Source organism: Suncus etruscus, chromosome 9 (genome assembly GCF_024139225.1).
Source record: "Suncus etruscus isolate mSunEtr1 chromosome 9, mSunEtr1.pri.cur, whole genome shotgun sequence".
NCBI lineage: Eukaryota > Metazoa > Chordata > Mammalia > Eulipotyphla > Soricidae > Suncus > Suncus etruscus.
In genome coordinates this window covers 41825527-41847348 of record NC_064856.1, presented here as the reverse complement: position 1 = coordinate 41847348, position 21822 = coordinate 41825527, and the positions used below count along the sequence as shown (strand labels likewise).

The window sequence follows — 21822 nt, the reverse complement described above, 5'->3', positions numbered from 1 at the left end:
CCCTAGCTGCCTTTTCAACTGCCTCCAAAGTATTCTTTGTGAAGAGAATTCCAGCTGGGGCACCAGGGGCAACTTAAAGGACCAGCCCCCATAGAGTATTGGCTCCTTCATCAGATATAATTAATCCATTTGCCCAAAGGAGATACCGAAGGGCTTTAAGTGTGGGGTATTCATCTTTATGAAGTGAATTCCCCATAGTCAGGCAGGAAGATAAGAAGTAGGGGAGTTTGAAAATGCCTTTCAGCAGCTTCAAGATCTTCTAAATATAGACCACCTTAATATATCTTAGGATAAATTTCAATGGGTCTCACCCTTTAAATCTTGGAAACTCAATTAAATCTGGGATTGGCTTTCCTCATGAAGCTTCAACGTTCTTTCAAACCATATCATTGTATGAATATCAAAAGCTATTGGGTGGGGCCAGAGAGATAGCAATGGCTGCAAAACAATTGCGCAAAGGTAGCCATTGCTATGGAAGTATATAATGGCATTGTTGAACGCCATTATGGACCTAGTAAATGGATTCCAGTCTTTGCCAGGCTCGCCTGGTCCCCTCCTACCCTCTTTGGCCCAGACCCCCTCAAGGACCGCATTAATGTGTTCACTGATGTTGGAAAAGGGGGCGTGGCAGTCATTGTTTATCAGGATAAACATCCAAGGCATATTTTCAGGGTAGTGACTGGCCAGCACAATTTAAAGTGCTCTTAGCAGTCAATATGGCATTAACATTAATCAAATCCCCTATGAATTTGGATACAGTTTCTCTATATATTGCTAATTTGCTGCCAAATTTACCTTTCACCTTTACTAAATTGGATAATAATCCCATAACTCCCCTTATGATGCAAGCACAAACTTTGTTGCAGGCAGAAGCTTTCTACTTTTTGTGTTTCAATTACAAAGTGATCAGAGCCTTCCTGGCTTTTTGTCATAAGATAATCAATTCTCAAATTGCTGTAGCCTATGGTCAAGAGTACGCAAATGCCCAAGGTTTTCTTAGGTTAACCCAATAAACTGGAAATGCTTACAAACCCGGTTTCCTACAGTTCCTATCAAAGGCATTAAAGCTACTTTAAAAACCTGTAATTCTTATTTTCCTTTTTTTTGTAAATACCAGCTATACAGCTTCCTGGGGTTCATTCCTATGGCTTTAAGGCTTGTGTCTTGTGGCAAACTGATGTAACTCATTACTCAGATTTTGACAAGTTTAAATATATTTTTGTTCGTGTAGATACTTTTTCTCGGACCGCATGGGCTACAGCCCACACTAGAGATTGAACACAGGTCAGCCATATGCCAGGAAAACACCATATTCACTCTACTACTGCTCTAACCCTTGTCTAGTTTTTTGAAGGGATCATCTCAAGCAGTGCTGATGGGCCCAAGTGGTTCTAGGAGATGACCCAGGGTCTACACATGAAAAGCATACTTTTTTGACCTAGCTTTTATTTTGGGATTGGGGGTATTATGGGTTACACTCAGCAGTGTTCAGGAGCTGTTTTCTGCCTCTCCAGATACAGTGATAGTGATTTGAACCAGTCAGAATGCAAGACAAGCCCCATAGCTCCTCCAGCCCAACCTAATCAGTTTTTAATCTTCTTTTTCTCTTAAATCACCATAAATCAGAGATACAGTCATTTATGATTGAGTTTTAGGTTTACAGTGTTCCAATACAAATTCCATTACCAATGTCCCCTTCCCTCTACCAGTGTCCTCAGTTTTTCTCCACCCTCTGGCCTGCCTCCATGGCAGGCACATTTTTTTTTTCTTTTTTTTCCTCCCTTTTAGGGGCTTTAAATACTGTGATTTACAATACTAATTCTGATATAATAGTCTATTATATATGTCATTTTTACCTTCTTTCAGCACCTAGCCACAGTAATCACTTTTCTTTCATTCTTGGTAGTCATTTCCCTGACCTATCCCACCTCTTCCCCTCCCCCACAGTGGCAAGCTTCCTATTAAGGACAAACTTCATACTATGTTTCTTTATATTCCACATGTAAATGAAATCATGCTATGTCTATTCCTCTTCCTCTGTTTCAGTTTAACTTAGCACGATACTCTCCATATTCACCATGGATCAGCAAATTGTATGACTTCCTGTTTTCTTTGACCAAAATTTTAAGTTTCCTAGTACATTGTGACTACAAGTAGGCACCCTTAATTTTACAAAGTTTACAAAGGAGGTAGTTTTCATAAAAAATTAAAGATTTACTATTAAATTAATGATTTACTATTCATCCCATTGACTTTTGTTTTATAGGTTACAGTGTGAACATATGACCAGAAGAAAGTTTATTCTTGCCTCAGTTCTTGCTCTCCAAAATTCAAGTTTTTTATACCCTTCATGTCAGAAATGCCTCTCTCGGATAATCGTAGTCTCCAGAAGGTAAGAATGAAACATGTACACATAAAGACAAGTTAGGTAGGATTAAATTTATCATACCAGGGGCCAGAAAGATAACATGGAGGTAAGGCATTTGCCTTGCATGCAGAAGGACGGTGGTTCGAATCCTGGCACCCCATATGGCCCCCTGTGCCTGCCAGGGACGATTTCTGAGTGTAAAGCCAAGAGTAACCCCTGAGTGCTGCCGGGTGTGACCCAAAAACCAAAACAAAAGAATTATCATATTAGGACATAACTGATAATATCTTGATTCCTTGACTCTTCTATAACTCCATTTTCCCTTTTTATATTTATTTTCTTTATTTCTTCTTTTTATGGTGCCAGTGATATAATCATATAATAGAATTGGCTGATCTTGTCCTATTACTTGAGGGATGTTTCCAAATCTACAATGCTTTGAAAACAAAATATAGAACTCAAGAGCCAAGAGCAATAGAGATAGTACAGTGGGCAGTACTCTTGTCTTGCCCATCCTGACCTAGCTTTAATCCCGTTTACCTCATATAGTCCCTGAAACCCATCAGGAGTAATCTCTTAGTGTAGAGACAAGAATAACCCCTGAGCACTACAGGGAGTGGTTTAAACATTAAAAAAAAATTTGGGGGGAGGGGGGAATTTTTTTTTAAACCTTAAAGACAAAAGATGTATTACAAGGCGTACTATGCTTGTGTTGCCTTTGCCAATCCTGGTTCAATTCCTGGCATGACATATAGTTCCCTGATCACCGCGCTTAGCAGCCCCTGATTATATAGAGCCCTGAGCACTAACAAGTGAGTTTCAAAAGCCACCCTCCTCCAAAATAAATAGCTCATTTCTGAGATATCCCTTGAAGTAGTAATCCTTGGGAGTTTTTTGTTTTATGTTTTTCTTTTTTTTACCTTTGCATGGTCCTCTGATTATTCTTCCAAATAAAATTCCTAAGGATGAAAGGTATTTTTACAGTAGACTCTGGAATCTTAGACATCTAGAACAATGCCTGACACATTATGGTGTTCAAGTGGAGACCAAATACTCTTTTTTTTTTTTCTTTCTTTTTTTTGGTTTTTCGGGCCACACCTGTTTGATGCTCAGGGGTTACTCCTGGCTAAGCGCTCAGAAATTGCCCTGGCTTGGGGGGACCATATGGGACGCCGGGGGATCAAACCTTGGTCCTTCCTTGGCTAGTGTTTGCAAGGCAGACACCTTACCTCTATCTAGCGCCACTTCATCGGCCCCAAGACCAAGTTCTCTTAAATGCTTAAATGTCTGATGATCATAAATTGTAGTTAGTGGTTAGGGTTGAAATTTTTTGTTTGTTTGTTTGTTTTTGTTTTTGGGTCATACCCGCCAGTGCTCAGGGGTTACTCCTGGCTCTGCACTCAGAAATCGCCCCTAGCAGGCACTGGGACCATATGGGATGCTGGGGTTTGAACAGCCTTCCTTCTGCATACAAGGCAAACACCCTACCTCCATGCTATCTCTCCAGCCAAGGGTTGAAAAGTTTTAGAGTCTTTGTTTTGTTTTGTTTTGTTTTGTTTTGTTTTTTGGGCCACACCCGTTTGATGCTCAGGGTTTACTCCTGGCTAAGCGCTCAGAAATCGCCCCTGGCTTGGGGGGACCATATGGGATGCCGGGGGATCAAACCTCGGTCCTTCCTTGGCTTGTACTTGCAAGGCAGACACCTTACCTCTAGCACCACCTCACCGGCCACGAAACACAGTCTTTATATCTACAGAAAGATACAGTTAGTAAACCTAGTCCTGTGTAACTAACAGTAGTAAGCCAGAATTCTTAATTTATCTTTTCTTCCAATTAGCACTAAATTAAAACTCACAGTGACACTATTAAGACAGCCTCTAAGTAGTTATCACTGTATTTTAAGCATTCTCTCAACTATTAATTTGTAAATTCTAAAAGAAGACCCTGTTTGAGACATTAATCTCTTTACTTAAAACCCAACTTTTGTTTTTTTTTAAAACTTCTCTTCCTGATTCTTTTTTAATCTCCTCTGATAAAAAGTTGTTTTTTTTTTTCTTAATTAATACCTTTATTTAAGCACCATGATTACAAACATGTTTGTAGTTGGGTTTCAGTCATAATAAAAGATACTCCCCTTCACAGTGCAATATTCCCACTATCAGTGTCCCCTATTTTCCTCCTCTCCACCTCATGTCTGTATTCAAAACAGGCATCCTTTTTCTCTCACTCACTACCATTGTCATGATAGTTGATAATGTAGTTATTTCTCTAACTGAACTCACTGTTCTTTTTGGTAAGCTTTGTACCATGGGCCGATTCTTCCAGCCCTCATCTCTATTGTCTCTATGTATTACTAAAACAATGTCTTTAATTTTTCTTAAATCCCATAGATGAGTGAGACTATTCTGTGTCTATCTCTCTCCCTCTAACTTATTTCATTCAGCATAATAGATTCTATGTACACCCACGTATAGGAAAATTTCATGACTTCATTTTTCCTGACGGTTGCAGAGTATTCCATTGTGTATATGTACCATAGTTTCTTTAGTCACTCATCTGTTGTTGGGCATCTGGGTTGTTTCCAGAGTCTGGTTATTGTAAATAGCGGTGCAATGAACATAGGTATGAGGAAGGAATTTTTTGTATTGTGTTTTTGTGTTCCTAGGGTAGATCCCTAGGAGTGGTATAGCTGGATCATATGGGAGCTCAATTTTCAGTTTTTTTTGAAGAATCTCCATATAGTTTTCCATAAAGGCTGGACTAGACAATATTCCCATCAGCAGTGAATGAGAGTTCCTTTCTCCCCAAATCCCCACCAGCATAGATTGTTCTTGTTCTTTGTAATAAATGCCAGTCTCTGTTGTGTGATGGTACCTCATTGTTGTTTTGATTTGCATCTCCTTGATGATTAGTGATGTAGAATATTTTTCCATGTGCCTTTTGGCCATTTGTATTTCTTTGAGGAATTATCAGTTCATTTCTTCTCCCCATTTTTTTGATGAGGTTTGATTTTTTTTTGTTTTGGTTTGGTTTTGGTTTTGGTTTTTGGGTCACACCCAGTAATACTCAGGAGCTACTCCTGGTAGTGTGCTCAGAAATCGCTCCTGGCTTGGGGGACCATATGGGATACCAGGGGATTGAACCATGGTCCATCCTAGGCTAGCGCAGGCAAGCCTTACCCTTTGCCCCAGATGTTTTTTCTTGTTAAGTTTTTTGGGTTTTTTTGGGGGGGCCACACCCAGCGGTGCTCAGGGTTTTACTCCTGGCTGTCTGCTCAGAAAGAGCTCCTGGCAGGCTTGGGGGGACCATATGGGACACCGGGATTTGAACCAACCACCTTAAGTCCTGGATCGGTTGCTTGCAAAGCAAACGCCTTTTTCCGGGCCCTCTTGTTAAGGTTTGTCAGAACCTTGTATATCTTAGATATTAGTCCCTTATCTGATGGGTATTAGGTGAATAGTTTCACCCATTCTGTGGGTGGCCTTTGTATACTAAACACTTTTCTTTGAGCTGCAGAAGCTTCTCAGCTTAATATAGTCCCAGCTGTTTATCTCTGCTTCCACTTGTTTGGGCCATGCTGTTTCCTCCTTGAAAATGCCTTTAGTTTCAATGTCATGTAATGTTTTACCTATGTGTCCTTCTATATACCTTATGGTTCCAGTTCTGACATCAAGGTCTTTAATCCATTTGGATTTGACCTTTGTGCATGGTTGTTAGGTGGAGGTCCAAGTTCGCTTTTTTGCATGTGGCTGACCAGTTGTCCCACCATCACTTGTTGAAGAGGCTTTCCTTGCTCCATCTCTTGTGTTTCTTGCCTCTTTATCAAAGATTAATTGAACGTATGTCTGGGTAACATTCTCTGAAAACTCATCTATTCCACTGATTTGAGGGTCTGTCTTTTTTCCAGTACCATGCTGTTTAATGACTATTGCTTTGTTTGTTTGTTTGTTTTTATGTTTTTGTTTTGGGGCCTCACCTGGTGACATATAGGGGTTACTCCTGGCTAGGGGAATCATATAGGATGCCAGGAGATCGAACTGTGGTCCATCCTAGCTTAGTGCATGCAAAGCATACACTCTACCGCTTGCACCACTGTTCCGGCCCCATGACTATTGCCTTGTAATACAATTTAAAACTGTGGAAAATGATGCCTCCCATCTTCTTTTTCTTAGGGTTACTTTAGCTATTCTTGGGCGTTTATTGTTCCAAATTAATTTCAGGACTATTTGATCCACTTCATTGAAGAATGTCATGGTAGCCACTATTATTGTGTTGCTACTAATGTCTTCTTTCAGATACATCAATAATTGTATTGACTTTTTCTGGTCCCTCATTGGGTGTGTGAATGTTTAGAAATGTCATTTCTTCCTTATCACGACATGTCCATCTTTGTCCCTTATAACTTTTCTCAGTCTAAAGTTTGTGTCATCTGATATTAATATGGCCACTACAGCTTTTTTAAGGGAGTTGTTTGCTTGGATGATTGTCCTTCAACTTTTGATTTTAGTCTGTTTGTTCTAACTATTCAGTCTTTCACAGTTATATATAAGGTACATAGGGACGGTGAATTAGGGCAATTCCCACCACTAGTATTGACCTCCCTTTAACCCTGTTCCAAACAAGAACCTGTATTTTCCTAGATCTTGATTCTGTTGTCATTGACTTTGGGTTTGGCCTGATCATTATTTATTTCCAAGCAATGTGCATGTGACTGCTCCTGGTACCGTCCACTTCACCCCCAATCCAACCCCTCAATTTATGAGGCAGAACAAGATGATTCAATTCTGTGGTTCTGTTGGGGAAAAAACTGGGAGGAGTCCATCTAGGAACTATCAATATCAATTTAAAAGAAGAAAAAGGAAAAAAAGAAGAAGCAATGACAAAATAGACAACAACCACAATAAACGACAACAAAGAAAAAAGAAAATAAGTGGAGGAGGGCTGGTGTGGCACAGTTTTGTGCCTTTTTTTTTTTTGCATAGGCACAGTAATTATTGGGGAAATTAGAAAGGGAATTCCCGTGGTCTAAGAGATACAGTGTTTCTCCACCCTTGAAGCATACTATTATGGAAACAACTACAGGCTCCGGACAAGTAAGCCAAACTTTTAAAATATTTGTAAAGTGTAAAAGAAAAAGGCACTGTCCTTGCTGATTTTTGGAATACATATTTTTTTTGCAAAAATGGGGGGGGGGGTTTTAGCCATTGTCATTTTAAGGAATAAATGTTTTTAAGTTTCTCATCTTTTAATTTTTAATTTTTACTTTCATCTGAATTTGTCTTTTTAATTAGAAATTGTAAAAAACTGCTATTTTATCACAAATGACAAAATGGGTTGCTCTGCAAATTAACTCAGCTGACTGATTTGAATGGGCTACTGCTATTCTTGCTTCTCTAGGTATTACCTGAAGAACAGTTACAATGGCCTCACCTGAGAACTTATAGAAAAGGAAACTCTTGGGCTTTGTTTCAGATTCATTACATCAAAAACCTTCATTATATCAAGAGTCCCATACAGTGTATGCATATTGAAATTTGGAAAGCTCAATATTATGCCAGTCTTTTCTCTAAAATACATAGATATTATATAAAAGAATGTCTAATTTATTGGACAAAGTGATGCTGGGTATTGAACTCATAACCTGATTCACACATGCTAAGAATATACTATTACACCATATCATCCATCTCTAAAGGTATATATAATTTAATGTGAATGTGCATTGATACTAATGGATCTAGTAAATATTAAATTGTACTTCCCGTTTAAATAAAAAAACTTGTATTTCTCGTTTGCAAAATATTTCACTATTAACTATATTGTACTTGAAAGGTAACATAAAGTAACTCAAAGCTGGGGCCTGAGCAATAATGCAGCAGGTGAGTTTTACCTCGCATGGAATCAATCCAGATTTTATCCCCAGGATCCCATATGGTCCCCCAAGCACCTCTAGGTGCAAAGCCAAGAATAACCCTGAGCTCTACTCGGTGTGGCTCCAAGAAAGAAAAAAAAAAAAAAAAAGAACTCCAAGCTAAGAATGTAAAACCTGGGCCCGGAGAGATAGCACAGTGGTGTTTGCCTTGCAAGCAGCCGATCCAGGACCAAAGGTGGTTGTTTCAAATCCCGGTGTCCCATATGGTCCCCCGTGCCTGCCAGGAGCTATTTCTGAGCAGACAGCCAGGAGTAACCACTGAGCACTGCCGGGTGTGGCCCAAAAACCAAAAAAAAAAAGAATGTAAAACCTTGGATTTAAGTCATAAATTCACTGTTGCCTTGGACAAAAATTCATTTCAGTTTATCCATTGTGAACTGGGATAAGGGTCTGTTTACATACCAGAATGAAACAATGTGCTAAGAATATTTGACTGCAACATACTGGTGCATATTAACCTAATATTTGCTAACGATTTTACACTAGAAATGAATGAATTGGGAACCAGAGCAATAGCATAGCAGATAGGGTATTTGCCTTACATGTGGCCAACCCAGGTTTTATCCTTAGCATCCCATATGGTCTCCTGAGCCTGCCAGATTAGATTTCTGAGTGCAGCACCAGGAGTAACCTCTGAGTATTGCCAAATGTGACCCAAAATTAAAAAAATATTTAATTGCTAATACATGACATTTTATAAAATTCTGATATATTTTAAAACCATTTTTCATTTCACTAGAGCTTGGTATTACTGAAGTTTTTAGCCCCCTTAATGCCAACTGTCTTCAATTTAGCCTTGACCAAACTATCACATAAAACAACAATATATTTGAGTAAGATTATATGAATGTGCTGTAAACTTATCCATCCCTCAGTATAGGCAAAAAGCATTGGCCCCAGGTCTAATAATGGGGTATCAATTTTTTTTAATATAAAGTCTTTATTTAAGCACCATGATTACAAGCATGGATTGTAGTTGGGTTTCAGTCATAAACAGAACACCCCCCATCACCAGTGCAACATTCCACCCACCAATGCCCCCCTCCTCCTTCCCCACCCCTGCCTGTATTCGAGAGGGGAATCAAATGCTTAATATGTTGGATTAATAAGCTCAAGCTCCTTGGGAACCATGGATTTCAGACTCCCCCTAGTGGTTATCTGATAGCAACCAAATTTACATAACTGTTTTGGATTTGTTTGGTTTGGATTTTTTGTTTTGGAGTGTTTTGTTTCTGGTTTCATTTGGGTTTTGTTTGGCTTAGTGGCCACACCCAGATATATGCTCATTGCTTCCTCCTGTCTCTGCTCTGGGATCACTTCTGGCTGAGTTGGGGGAGCCGGTATCAGTTGCCAGTGAGCCCAGGTCTGACATCTGCAAGATGAACTCTTTACTTGCTATATATGTCTCTGACCCCAGCTATGACCATTTCTGTTTGCATTTCTACCAATATTTCTTAAACTTGACCTTTAGCAACATGACAAAAAAATGAAGTCCTGGAATTAACTATTGCCACCATTGTTTTAAGGGGTCACTTTGCCAACTTAGGACCATCTTTCAGATGGATATTAGAGTTAGGAGATTACAAACAACTCAAAAAGAAGAAAACATTAAGTTGAAGTGACTGATAATAATATTTGACACTAATTCTGAAGGAAATGGATTTGACAAGATCTGGTACTAGATTATTTTTGTTTCATTTTATCGTCCTTTTAATTTTGAATTTCAGATAAAAGTAGAAATTTAAAGGTTTTAGTAACTTTCCCAAGAACTAATAGCTGCCACTTAATTGTAGAGTCACACCTTAATATGTAATTTTTTTTTTTTTTTTGGTTTTTGGGCCTACGCCCAGTAATGCTCAGAGGTTACTCCTGGCTATGCGCACAAAAGTCACTCCTGGCTTGGGGGGACCATATGGGACGCCGGGGGATCGAACCGATGTCTGTTCCTAGGCTAGCGCTGGCAAGGCAGGCACCTTACGTCTAGCACCACCGCGCCGCCCCCTAGTATGTAAATTTTAATAGAACAGTTTTTGGCTATACTTAAAGTTATAATGGTCGAGAACATTGCATAGATTACTTTGTATATCAGTATTTATTAACTGTTTTGGTAGTATTAGTTCTGTTAACAGTAGATGTTGAATTCCAAAACTTCTGGTGATATACCTTTTTCATATTTAATTTCCCAGAGTGTAAATACCTCCACCTGTTAATGATAAATTTACCTTCCTCAACCCAGTCTTACACACATTGCTATTCATTTTCTGCCATTATGCAGAACTTAACTTACAATCATATTATGATTATGTTACTTAATACTTTAATACTTATAGGCAGTCCTTATGGAAAGAAAAAATCAAGAGGTTGGTCTGAAATAGTTTTAGAATATAAGATATAAAAATATATATATATACTATATATTTTGATTTTTTGGGACAACACCCGGCATTTGCTCAGGGATTACTCCTGACATGCTCAGGAATTAGCTCCTGGCAAGGCACGGGGGGGGACCATATGGGACACCGGGGATCTCGAACCAACCACCTTTGGTCCTGGATCGGCTGCTTGCAAGGCAAACGCCGCTGTGCTATCTCTCCGGGCCCATATAAAAATATTTATATGCTGAATGAACATTGTCGCCGTTGGGAAAGGTGGCCGGAGAGGGGACCTGCACCTTCTCGCAGATATATATTTGTGTGCTAAATATTACATGTCATCAACATTTTTATTATATAAAAAATTTAGTCAACATCTATACCTTATTCCCCATTTTTCCAGAGTCTACTTGTCCAAAAATGTGGCTCTACTGATGAAATTGAAAATGTCAGATTCAGATACAGACTTTCCTTAAAAGTTGCTGAATCAAACAGATTATTTGACATCACTGTATTTGGAAGCTGCCTGGACAGATTTTTTGGTCTTACAGCTACTGATTTGCACAGGTAGGATATTTAAAGCCTCCTTTTCCCTAACTACTTGGTATATCAGTAGAATTTGAAGATACATGTGTGTGTGTGTGTGTGTGTGTGTGTGTGTGTGTGTGTGTGTGTTTTATTGAATCACTGTGAATTACGAAGGTTATAAAGTTATTGATGATTTTCAGGTGTACAATATTCCAACAACCAATCTCTTCACCAGTGTGCCCAGTTCCCTCCTATTCCCCAGTCCTATCTCTATGATAAGAACTTCTTTTACTTTTCCCTATTAGGCACAGTCATTTACAGTACTGTTACTAATAGAGTATCATACATTATCACTTTACCCCCTTTCAATATCCTAGGACCTTAGTCCAGAATGAACACTTCCCTCTATCATTGTTGTAGAGGTCCCCTTCCTGATCTATTGCCTTCACCCACAGTGGTAAGCTGCCTACTAAAGACCAGGTCTCCTGCATCTTCATTTCTTATTGCCATGTAGTATTATATATCTTTTATATCCGCCATATGTATAAAATCATTCAGTGAGTTGTCTGTCCCCGTTGCCGCTGATTCATCTCACTTAGCATAGTACTCTCCCGATTCATCCATGGAAATAACCTATTTTTTAATTAAAATTTTTATTTAGGGGCCGGCGAGGTGGCGCTAGAGGTAAGGTGTCTGCCTTGCAAGCGCTAGCCAAGGAAAGGACCCACGGTTTCGATCCCCCCGGCGTCCCATATGGTCCCCCCAAGCCAGGGGCAATTTCTGAGCGCGTAGCTAGGAGTACCCCTGAGCATCTAACGGGGTGTGCCTGAAAAACCAAAAAAAAAAATTTTTTTTTTTATTTAAACACCTTGATTGGGGCCAGCATGGTGGCGCTAGAGGTAAGGTGTCAGCCTTGGCAGTGCTAGCCTAGGATGGATCACGGTTCGATCCCCCGGCATCTTATATGGTCCCCCAAGCCTGAGCGACTTCTAAGTGCATAGCCAGGAGTAACCCCTGAGCATTACCAGTGTGTGGCCCAAAAAACAAAAAAACAAAAAAAATTACCTTGATTACAAACATGATTGTGGTTGGGATTCAGTCATGTAAAAATCACCCCCCTTTCACCAGTGCAGCATTTCCCATGGCTAATGTCCCAAATCTCCCCTCTTTCCCCACCCCATTCCCCGCCTGTACTCTAGACAGGCTTTCTACTTCCCTCATTCATTTGCATTGCTATGATAGTTCTCAATGTAATTATTTCTTTAACTGCACTCATCACTCTTCATGGTGAGCTTCCTGTAGTGAGCTGGAACTTCCAGCCCTCCTTTCTTTTGTCTCTGAAAATTATTGCAAGAATGTCTTATATTTTTCTTAAAACCCACAGCTGAGTGAAACTATTCTGCATCTATCTCTCTTCCTCTAGCTTATTTCACTCAGCATAATAGATTCCATGTACATCCATGTATAGGAAAACTTTATGACTTCATCTCTCCTGACAGCTGCATAATAGTTTATTGTGTATATGTACCACAGTTTCTTTAGCCATTCATCTGTTGAAGGGCATCTTGGTTGTTTCCAGAGTCTGGCTATTGTAAATAATGCTGCAATGAATATAGGTGTGAGGAAGGGATTTTTGTATTGTGTACTTTTGTTCCTAGCATATATTCCTAGGAGTGGTATAGCTGGATCATATGGGAGTTCAATTTCCAGTTTTTGGAAGAATCTCCATATTACTTTCCATAAAGGTTGGACTAGACGGCATTCCCATCAGCAGTGAATAAGAGTTCCTTTCTCTCCACATCCCCACCAGCACTGCTTGTTCTCCTTCTTTGTGATTGTGCCAATTCTCTGTGGTGTGAGATGGTACCTCATAGCTGTTTAGATTTGTATCTCCCTGATTGACTAGTGATGTGGAGCATTTTTTCATGTGCTTTTGGCCATTTGTAGAAAATACCTATTTTTAAAGTAATACAGAGTAGTCATAATGAAGCTCAGATCATTAATTCATTTAAAATTAAGCATGTGAGAGATAGATGTTTATATCTGGAACACTTTTTGCTATATTAGTTAAACCAGGCTTTATTTAGTTAACCAAACTTACTGTAATTACATAACTCTTAAAAATCTACATTCCAAGTAAGGGGCCAGAGCGGTGGTGGCAGCGGTTAAGGCATTTGCCTTGCATGCGTCTGACCTAGGACGACAGACTGCAGTTCTATCCCCTGCATCCCATATGGATCCCCCAAGCCAGGAGCAATTTCTGAGTACATAGTCAGGGAGTAACCCCTGAGTAACACCTGGTGTGGCCCAAAATCAAAAAAAAAAAAAAAAAACTTTAATTCAAATTAGAGAAATATAGAATGAGAAAGTGAAATTATTTCAAGCAATTTCAAGCAAGAGTTTTATTTGTACAAACTGAGTGTTAGTACTCAACAATGTCCAGGACCCCTTGTCAGAAGAAGCTATTTTAGGGAACTATTTTGCCTATTAGAAGTTTGCATTTTGTCATTTTCTCTCACTTGGCATAATCTCTTCAGTTCCAGTTATCTTGAGAATGATGTGCATATGTACTTGTACCTTCCCTAATTATTTGACAGAAATTTTTGTAGGCTTGTGTTTGAGAGAAAACAATTTTGACAAAAAGGACATCAGAGAAGTTATAGCTAGGGTACTGGAGAGTCCAGGGAACTTTTCGCTCTACTTTTAAAACAAATGGGAGATTTCACCATTGCTCCCAGAACTACTTTCAAAAATATCATGGGCCTGATTGCTATGTAGACATCCATCTTTTTTTTTTTTGAGGTGTCAATATTTAGTGTATTCCCTTTATTGCAAGTGTTTGTTAAAAACATGTTTTGATTACTAAATATACTGGATTTGTTTTGTTTGTTTTTTGGGTCACACCCAGCAGCACTCAGGAGTTACTACTGGTTCTATGCTCAGAAATTGCTCCCTGGCAGGCTCGGGGGACCATATGGGATGCCGGAGGATTCGAACCACCAACCTTCTGCATGAAAGGCAAACGCTCTTACCTCCATGCTATCTCTCCCGGCCCCAGATTACTAAATTACTGGAATCAGGAAGTATGTAACAAATTTTTGTTTGTAATCTATTACATTTGGTTTCAAGATAGAAGGTGAGGAAGAAAATACATTTTGCAACAATTATTGCATACAAAAATATCTCATTTGCTAGTGTTTACAAGAATACAGTTACTAAGTTTTTTTTTTGTTTTGTTTTGGTTTTTGGGCCACACCCCGTTTGATGCTCAGGGGATTACTCCCTGGCTATGCGCTCAGAAATCTCTCCTTGGCTTAGGGGAACCATATGGGATGCCGGGCGGATCGAACCCAGGTCCGTCCTACACTAGTGCTTGCAAGGCAGACACCGTACCTCTAGCGCCACCTTCCCGGCCCTGCGTTACTAGTATTTTAAAATGTTTTTTTTAACCATACATAGTCTTTTCTATCATCTGGAATAATTAAACAGAACCTCTGAATTATAGTATTTGTAGATTTTTGATATTTTACAGACTCTAGGTCAGGGGTCCTCAAACTCAATTTACCTGGGGGCCACAGGAGGCAAAGTCGGGGTGATCCTTGAGTGCAAAGTCAGTAGTAAGCCTTGAACATTGGGGGGGGTGTGACCCAAACAACTAAAAACAAAACAAACCAAAAAAGATTCCTCTAGGGCAGGGCCCACAAAATGTTGTACAGAGGCCCACAAACGGCCTGCAGGGCCGTGAGTTTGAGACCCCTGCTCTAGGTTTTACAAACATATCTTCATAATAGTATCAGACATTTTTTTTTTTTTTTTTTTTTTTAGTTTTTGGGTCACACCCGGCAGTGCCTCAGGGGTTACTCCTGGCTGTCTGCTCAGAAATAGCTCCTGGCAGGCACAGGGGACCATATGGGACCACCGGGGATTCGAACCAACCACCTTTGGTCCTGGATCGGCTGCTTGCAAGGCAAAACGCCGCTGTGCTATCTCTCCGGGCCCAGTATCAGACATTTTTAATTGCTCACTTTCATTTCTTTAATATATAAAATCTTTAAGCACCATGATTACCAAACATAATTGTAGTTGGGTTTTAGTCATAAACAGAATACCCCCTTCACCAGTGCAACATTCCCACCACCAGTGCCATTCCTTCTTCTTCCCCCATCCCTGCCTGTATTCAAGACAGGCATTCTACTTCTCTCATTCTTTGTCATACCAGTTGTTAGTGTAGTTATTTCCCTAACAGCATTCACTACTCTTTGTGGTAAGCTTTAAATTGTGAGCCAGTCCTTTCAGCCCTTCCGGCCCTTAACTTTATTGTCTCTGGGCCTTATTATAATAAGTTTTTAATTTTTTTCTTAAAACCCCATAGATCAGTGAGACCTGTTCTGTATCTATCTCTCTCCCTACTGACTTATTTTTACTCAGAATAATAGATTTCCATGTACATCCACATATAGAAAAATTTTATGACTTCATCTCTCCTGACAGCTGCATAATATTCCATAGTGTATATGTGCCACAGTTTCTTTAGCCATCAATCTGTTGAAGGGCTTCTTGGTTGTTTCCCTGTCTGGTTATTGTAAATAGCGCTGCAATGATTTAGGTGTGAGGAAGGGATTTTTGAGTTGTATTTTTGTGTTCCTAGGGTAATATCCCCTAGGAGTGGTATGGCTTGGATCATGTGGGGAGCCTCAATTTTCAGTTTTTTGAGGACATCTTCATATAGTGTTCCATAAAGATTGGACTAGATGGCATTCCCACCAGCAGTGAATAAGAGTTCCTTTCTCTCCACGTGCCCCCGCCAGCACTAATTGTTCTTGTTCTTTGTGATGTGTGCAGTCTCTGTGGTGTGAGATGCTACCTCATTGTAGTTTTTATTTGCATCTCCCTAATGATTAGTGATGTGAAACACTTTTTTTTCATGTGTCTTTTGGCCATTTGTATTTCTTCTTTGAGGAAGTGTCTATTCAATTTCTTGTCCCCATTTTTTTTTATGGGACTATATGTTTTTTTCTTATTAAGTTCTGTCAGTTCCGTTGTATATTTTTTGTATTAGGCCCTTTGTCTGTTGTGTATTGGGTGAATAGTTTCTCTCATTCTGTGGGTGGCTTTTGATATCCTAGCACTAATTTCCTTTGAGGTGCAGAAGCTTCTCAGCCTTAATATAGTACCATCTGTTATTTTTTGCTTCCACTTGTTTGGGACAGTGCCTGTTTCCTCCTTGACGATGCCTTTCATCTCAATGTCTTCGAGTGTTCTACCTATGTAATGTTGTATATATCTTATAGTTTCATGCCTGATATCAAGATCTTTAATCCATTTGGATTTGATCTTTGTGCATGTGTTAGATGGAGGTCTGAGTTTGCTTTTTTGCAAGTGGCTAACCAGTTGTGCCAACACCACTTGTTGAAGAGGCTTTTCTTACTCCATTTTAGATTTCTTGCCCCTTTATCAAAGATTAATTGATTATATGTCCGGGGAACATACTCTGAATACTCAAGTCTATTCCACTGATCTGAGGATCTGTCTTTATTCCATACAATGCTGTTTTTGATTAACTATTGCTTTGTAATACAGTTTTATAAATTGGGGAAAGTAATACCTTCCTTATTCCTTTTCCCAAGGATTGCTTTACCTATTCGTGGGTGTTTATTGTTCCAAATGAATTTCAGGAGTGTTTGATCTACTTCTTTGAAAAATATCATGAGTATCTTTAGAGGGATTGCATTAAATCCCATGCAAAGCTTTGCGGAGTATTGCCATTTTAATAATATTAAAACCTGCCAATCTATGAGCAGGGTATCGTGTCTCCATTTCCTTGTTTCCTCTCTTACTTCTTGAAGCAGGCTTTTGTAGTTTTCCTTTGTATAGGTCCTTCACCTCTTTAGTTTACTCCAAGATATTTGAGTTTGTGTGGCACTAATGTGAATGGGAATTTTTTTTTTAATGTCCATTTCTTCTTTATCATTATTGGTGTATAAAAAGGACCATTGACTTTTGCATGTTAATTTTGTAGCCTGCCTCTTTGCTATATGAATCTATTGTTACTAGAAGCTTTTCGGCAGGAATCTTTAAGGTTTCTAAATATAGTATCAAGTCATCTGCAAAAAGTCTGAGCTTGACTTTTCCTTACCTATCTGGATGCCTTTAATATCTTTTTCTTACCTAATCGCTATGGCAAGTATTTCCAGTACTATGTTGAATAGGAGTGGTGAGAGACGGCAGCTGTCTTATACCAGATTTTTGGGGAAAGGCTTTTAATTTATCTCCATTGATAATAACATTTGCCATTGGTTTGTGGTACATGGCCTTCTCTTTCTTTTGTTATTCTCAGTGATGAAACAAAATGCTAACTCCTAAAACCGGGTTGTTTTTTTTCAGTTTATCTCTAAATGTTTTTATTTTCTTTCCAATCAAGTTACCTGCAGGAACCTGGTAGGACTCAAAAAACTCTGGACTGGACTGCAACTCAGAACCTACTCACTAAAGCAGTTCAAACTTCCTTTGTTGGACAGAGCTTTATTTTTGGAGTGACGGTAATTAAATTAGTTTTCTCTTTAGGATTCTGTCAGTATTGCCATAGTAAATGCAATGTTACAGTATAATGTTTGAATTTCTAAAATAGGATATTTAGGAATCATAATTGTGAAGGTCTTTGAAAGTACTTTAAACTGTAAATTTGGTTTTAGGTGATCTGTTCAGACACTGTGTGTGAGAACTTCCTCAAATGAAAGAATAGCCTAATTCAAATGCTTTTAAAACTTAGAAGATCTAAGTTGATTACAATTCAGAAATTACTAGATATTTTTGTTTTGTTATTTATGTCACCCTCCAAATTTTGATTGAGGTGTGTTTGTAAAGTACTTACCAAATATCTAGGTTTTTCAGGTGCCAGAACGGTATTACAGTGAGCTTAAACTTGCTTTGTTTTGCACCCAATCAGGTTCAGTTCCTGGTATCCTATATGATCCCCCAAGCCCATCCAAAATAAGTTCTGAACACAGCCAACTGTGACTCAAAAAAAAAATCTGTTTCAATTTACTGAAAAAAGAGAGAAAATGGGGGCCGAGAGATAGTACAGCAGCGTTTGCCTTGCAAGCAACTGACCCAGGACCTAAGGTGGTTGGTTTCGAATCCCAGCGTCCCATATGGTCCCCCCGTGCCTGCCAGGAGTAACTCCCCTGAGCACTGTCAGGTGTGACCCAAAAAAAAGAAAAAGAGAGAGGGAATGAGCTACCCATTGATTAGCACTCTAAGAAATACAGCTAGAAAAGGCAGTCATAATCAGAAAAAGTATCTTACGTATGTCCACTGTCCTTCATTTAGGAATCTTTAATGTAGTTCCTCTTGACCTTCTTTTTCTTTACACTAAAGGGAGTGTATTGAAATTCTGATTGTTCAAGAATGAGAACTTTCAAGGGGAAAAAATAACCCCTCCACAAGAGGAAAAACTCAAAGGAAATGTGAAAGCAGGAGCTGCAGATCCTTGCTTTATTAAAATCTTTAAGCTATTTGTTTTCTTCTTTTTATTAGTTAGCATTCCCTTAAATTCAAAAATTTATGGATGGGGTGAGAAGTATAATAGCTTACCATTTGTTCGGCAGTAACTATTTGCTATGAATTGCTGTTTTCTATGTTTTATTGCTAATGGACTCCTTCGATTTTATCCTGATTTTTAAAATGAGAAAAAAATTACAATTTGGAAATTTTCCAAAGTCCCAATGTTACTAATTATTATTAGAACCAGAATTTAGAAGGCAGATGTACTTTATTCATGAATTGCATAATGCCTTTTACATTTGCTACTCTATATAGAGGAACTGAAAGTAATGAGAGTGGGACCACAATTAAATGTCTACTCATTTTCCTCTTTTTTTTGACATTTCAGAGGCTAAGAAAATTTTATTCTCATTAAATCCATTTACTTTTTTGACAGAATTTTGAAAAACAGTGTGGACCTGGTTCAGACTCCAGTAACTCCAGAAAGCCATTCTCTGACCAACATAAAGAAATTAAAGCACTTGTAGCTTGCCAGATTCTTCTTCCAGACCCAAGTCTTGCAGGTTTTACTGTTATTGACTACTTCAATCAACTTTTGCAGCTTTCAGATTTTGGAAAACATCATTGTGACTCTTGCGCATCTAATAGCTACTTACTTGCTCTAGAACACTCAAATAGTGATCCCAGCAACCTAGATGGATCTGACAAAAGTTCTTGTCTTTTTGGATACCATAGTAGCAAGGTATTTTCAAGATCCTGGCAGCTTTCTTTGGAACTTGTTTCTATTAATTCACAACTAACAGATGATGATAATGATTTTCAGGTTTTGGAATCAAGCTGGGCTATTGGGACTCATCACAAGCACAAAAAATGCCCCTCCTTTGCAAAGGCTACTAATTCTGATGGCTACTCTAGTGCTATTCAAGGATCATGGAGCCTTATTTCATATATGGATAAGAAGGGTTTAACACAAAAGTTGAATGAAACACTAGACTTACAAGCTCTTCAGCCAAGTACAGTTCAAAGCAGTCATGGAATTGGGATTACCAATTCTCAATTGTTGCCTTTAAATATACAAGGATCCCTGGAGACAAGAAACACCAAATCAACCCACAGCACAATAGAAACTAAAATTAAATATTCCCTATTTTGAACAAACAGTATCACCAACATCAGGATATAGATACCCACCTTAATTTTCAAGGGAGATCTGTGTATAACCTACCTTCATCACTCAAACAAGAAGAGATATCTCATGGTTCCCAGAATTATGACAATGAAATTTGGGATGAGCTGCCATTTTCTGAAAGCTTAAACAAATTTCTGGCAGCTACTGAAAATGAGATTGCTCTGTCTAAACCTAATGCCAGTAGTGGGAATTTTGACCTAGACAATGACATTAATAAGTTACATGCACACTTCAAAAAGTTTTCTGTGACTCCCCAAAGAACCACTAGAACCTTGCATACACTTCCTGTTGATTTAAGATTATCACAAGCTAAAGCAAATTCTAGCAAAAATAACAACCTTTCCTACTGTGAAGCAAATCCGAGTTCTAGTATTCGGATAGATTCGCCACCAAACAACACAGCAGCAACTGTCTCTAAAAGCAGAGATATATCTGACTTTTTTCTACCAAATGCTTATCTCTCAACTATATTTTCATCTTCAAAAGGTTTAGGAAAAACAGGTATTTCTAAATGTATCAAAATTCCACCACATAGAACTGGAATTTCACATATAAACAGTACTTCAGAGAATGACCATGCTTATCTTGATATCCAATATTTCAATGGACAAGAAGAAAAATCACTTTTAGAAATGAGTAAAAAGTTGAAAACTTTGCGCTCTAAGAGGTATAGTGATAAATCTGACCTTTGCGATTTAAAAAATAAACAATATTTTACTTGGCTGAAGGATCGAAGTGACTTTACAATTTGCAGGAAACTTACTTATCCTTTAGAAGATCTTTGCAGTACAGATAGGTTGAAAGAAATACCTTGTGAGCAAATTGGCAATAATTTAACACAGAATTGTCACGAAAGTAGCTATGATGCTTCTGCTGACCTCTTTGAAGATAATACCAAAGAAATAGATATTGCAACCGAAATTACCCAAAATTCACAGGATATTTTGTTGCAGTGGGAAAAGTCTTTGACAGATAGTCATATGGAATCTGAATTTTCACTGAAACCACTTTCTGGAAATTTCAGTCAATCTTCACTAAAGTCTTCGCAAAACAAGTCTGTCTCTTTGTACTCAAGAACATACTTTTCTCCACCTTACTTTCATTCAGAGTCAGACTGTGATTTTGAAGATAGTCAAGATTTTGTTCCCTGTTCACAATCAACTCCACTTGCAGGATTCCACCAAACAAGAATTCATGGAATGAAAAAAACTACCAAAATGTTGCCTGACTTTTATATGGGTTGTGATACTAACTACAGGAAAACAAGTATTTCCCCTGAAAATTACATACAACACACTCCCCCCTGCTGTTCAAAAAGTATTTTATCACCCAAGCAGAAATCTAAAGGTTCTCTTATACAACCTGAGATTTTCAACAACAATTCTACAACTGGGTGCCTTGCAATTGACCTTAGTGAATACATTCCTCCTTCCACACAAAAAGCATTTTCTTCAGAAATGTTTGGATGCCAAACATTGGGTAAAAGATGCTTTACTCCTCTTAATTCTGATCAAAAAGAGTTACCAAAAAAGAAAGTGAAATATGACAGACAAAGAGCTGAAAAAGGTTTGATTAAGAAAAAGTTAAGTTTAAAGACCGTGACTAAAATAAAAGTTACCAAACAGAAGACTTCTAACATGATAAGTGGAGGCAAGATTTCCAGAGAGTCGATTTGGGGCCACGATTCTTGTTTAGAAGTCAACTATTGTCTTCCATATTCGGACAAGAGGCTTTTTTCAGTGCCTGAAATGAACAGTGCTTGGTCTCCTGAATTGTTTTAGTGAAAAGTCGCTGAAATGTATTGCTTACTTGTAAAGGTAAATCAGTTTAAAACTTTTTCTAGTGGTATGGGAAGTATTTTTGTCTTTTTTTTTTTTAGCAGGAATAAGAATAGAAAAGTGGTGCTGTTATGCCCTTTAAACTGATATCA

At 38.5% G+C, this 21822-nt stretch overlaps 1 protein-coding gene across 1 annotated transcript; it reads left to right on the top strand.

Moving 5' to 3' along the window:
• Positions 1-471: 471 nt before the first annotated feature.
• On the top strand, positions 472-21673 carry DDIAS (DNA damage induced apoptosis suppressor). Its single transcript, XM_049780556.1, is given in 7 exon segments — positions 472-672; positions 1232-1284; positions 2267-2392; positions 11078-11239; positions 17622-17739; positions 19140-19853; positions 19856-21673. Coding segments are annotated over 7 exon segments (3192 nt in total).
• The last annotated feature ends 149 nt before the right edge of the window (positions 21674-21822 follow it).